This window comes from Diaphorina citri, unplaced genomic scaffold, assembly GCF_000475195.1.
Source record: "Diaphorina citri unplaced genomic scaffold, Diaci psyllid genome assembly version 1.1 scaffold3944, whole genome shotgun sequence".
NCBI lineage: Eukaryota > Metazoa > Arthropoda > Insecta > Hemiptera > Psyllidae > Diaphorina > Diaphorina citri.
In genome coordinates, this window is record NW_007381343.1 from 955 (window position 1) to 3,622 (window position 2,668).

At 34.2% G+C, this 2,668-nt stretch overlaps 2 protein-coding genes across 2 annotated transcripts in view; one reads left to right on the plus strand and one right to left on the minus strand.

Annotated features, from left to right (window-relative positions):
- Positions 1-848: 848 nt before the first annotated feature.
- Positions 849-1,393, minus strand: LOC103520688 (probable myosin light chain kinase DDB_G0271550). The gene is made up of 2 exons (XM_008485787.3): positions 1,272-1,393; positions 849-1,072 (listed from the first exon to the last, which is right to left on the minus strand). Exons 1-2 carry the CDS (start codon positions 1,354-1,356, stop codon positions 849-851), a joined length of 309 nt encoding a protein of 102 aa, XP_008484009.1. The 5' UTR covers positions 1,357-1,393.
- Positions 1,394-2,345: 952 nt separating this feature from the next.
- Positions 2,346-2,668, plus strand: part of LOC103520689 (importin subunit beta-like) — a 3,380-nt gene continuing 3,057 nt past the window's right edge. The window contains exon 1 of the mRNA XM_008485788.1: positions 2,346-2,352. Within this exon, the coding sequence (XP_008484010.1) occupies positions 2,346-2,352 (7 nt within the window). The remainder of the gene's footprint in view (positions 2,353-2,668) is intronic.

Sequence of the window (2,668 nt, forward strand, 5' to 3'; positions counted from 1 at the left end):
TACTCCTATCAAATGCTCGAGCAGTAAAACATCAAAATGTACCTATATTGAAATATTTATTTATCTAATGTACGAACAGAAGGTAATACAACCAAAAAGATAGCTGGCTCAAATTCTGAAATCCGTATTATCCAAATTATTGGATAATGATTTGGATTTCAGATATCTGAAAACGGATATTTCAGATATCCGGATTATTATTCGGATACGGATTTGAATCCGGATAATTTACAGCTCGTAATTCCCTAAAAAGAACACAAGAAGGTTTATAAAGAGGACTCACTCAATTTGGACATCTGCACTGTCAAAAATTTGAAAATCAATTGATGTATGAACAGAAGGTAATACAACCAAAAAGATAGCTGGCTCAAATTCTGAAATCCGTATTATCCGAATTATTGGATAATGATTTGGATTTCAGATAATATCCGGATAATTATTCGGATACAGATTTGAATCCGGATAATTTACAGCTCTATTAATTCCCTAAAAAGAACACAAGAAGGTTTATAAAGAGGACTCACTCAATTTGGACATCTGCACTGTCAAAAATTTGAAAATCAATTGACTTTTTTCATCAGGGTTTTCTAAGCTAATTTCATAGGTATTACATTTGTCTAATTTAAACCGGATTACAGATATCTGAAAACGGATATTTCAGATATCCGGATAATTATTCGGATACGGATTTGAATCCGGATAATTTACAGCTCTATTAATTCCCTAAAAAGAACACAAGGTTTATAAAGAGGACTCACTCAATTTGGACATCACTGTCAAAAATTTGAAAATCAATTGACTTTTTTCATCAGGGTTTTCTAAGCTAATTTCATAGGTATTACATTTGTCTAATTTAAACTATAACTTCTTGAATTAGATTCACTGGAATTGTTTTCATTTTGATTAGCAGTATGATTTACTAGAGGTTTTGTATCATTAACACTAGGAGATTTTTTGTAAGAATTGAAGGATGTTGAACTGCTTGGCTTTGATGTATTGCTTGTGACATTTTGAAAATTGGAACTCTGGTTTCTATTGGTCTGAGCAGTTGATTCTTGATTTAGATTATTGCCTGGAAACAAAAGAGAAATGTCTGTAAATTCTGAGTAGAAGTGGCAGATTTATTCTTCAATATCAATATCTATTGAGTTTATTGATAGGTACATCAGTTATGGCAAAGCTTTTACAACTGTACATAATTATCTTAGTAGGTGCTAATTAAACTTTTAATGTAAAATATTTATTTTTTTATATTGCAAAAAATAACTTACCTTGTTGTACTACTTTCTGTTGGATACAGTTGAGTGTTGTGGAAGAAATGTTTTTATACACAACAGGAACTTTTGGTCTAAACATATTGAGGTAACATAAAACAATAACGCCTGATTCTTGAGTTATCTGGAAACAAAGCATTTGATTGGATGGTCTACAGCTCTACATTGACAACTCTACAAAGCTTTTTTTTTTACTAACCTACCTAATGGCAGGGTTTACCTACTCACAATAGAACTTCAATATAACAGAATTCATGGAGGAGGCTGATTTGTTCACTTTTATAAACAGTTTTTGGTGTAAAATGTCATATTGCCCTCTGAACAGGCAAAAACGGGTCTTCTTTTATAACATCAAGTTTTTTTTTTTTTTTTTTTTTTTTTTTAAAAAAAAAGTGAAAAATTTTTTTTTTAGAGCTTCAACTCCTGTTCGGCGCGCGGCGCGCGCTAGCGAAACCAAGTTTCTATTTTTAACGCAACATAAAGGTTTGTCACCCTTTTAAACTTTTTTTCATTTTTTTTTTTTTTTTCTGTCTACTTTGTTACTTTCTTTTTTTGTTTCATCGAACGAGATGGGAGGGGCGAGAGTGAGTAAATCACCAAGTTGGGAAGGAATGTGGCTAAAGGAGTTATTAGAAACTGTTTAACCGCAAGTAATGGCTTACAGAGTAACCAGTACAGAATCTTTATGGGTGTAAGACATGGTGAACCATTCAACAAGGGTGAATTCTGTATGGCTCTGGTGTGAGATATCGAATCTAAGTCTAAGATCAGGGGTCGGTAATTTTCGATTCTATTCAAGGATCGGTCTCATCCACTTCTAATCTGTTATAACAAATTTTACTTTAACCTGATTGATCTCAGTTCACAGTGGAACTTTGGAATGATGTATGGAGCCGAGCCATCGCATCACCAGTTCTGTGAGCCTGACCATTTTGTTCTCCCACACCCAAACTAGGGGTCGGCTCCGTACCTTAAAATAGTAGTAATAAACTCTAAAAATCTGGTGTATTATTACCTCGAGATTCCCAATCCACCATCTTTTGCGGAGGCGCACATTGGAGCGGATCACCGATGGAAGGTGAGTTCTCAAGAACAAGTGATAAATATTGTTGTCAAAATCATCAATCCCATGTGAAACCCAAGGTAAGGAGTTCACCCAAATCAAATGTACTCTCTTTCCCATTGATCAAGTCTTCGTGTTGTGTACTTCTTTAAACGCAAGTCTTTTTTCGACAGTGTTTACTCGCACAACCATCCACAAAAGATAGAGTAACAGTACCGAAGACTTTTAAATGACACTCTTCTTGAGGTCTACTCATGAATGGATGAGAGGACCACGATATGTTGTTTTCTCGATATTCATGTCACCTTGGGAACATATCGTTAAGAAACAA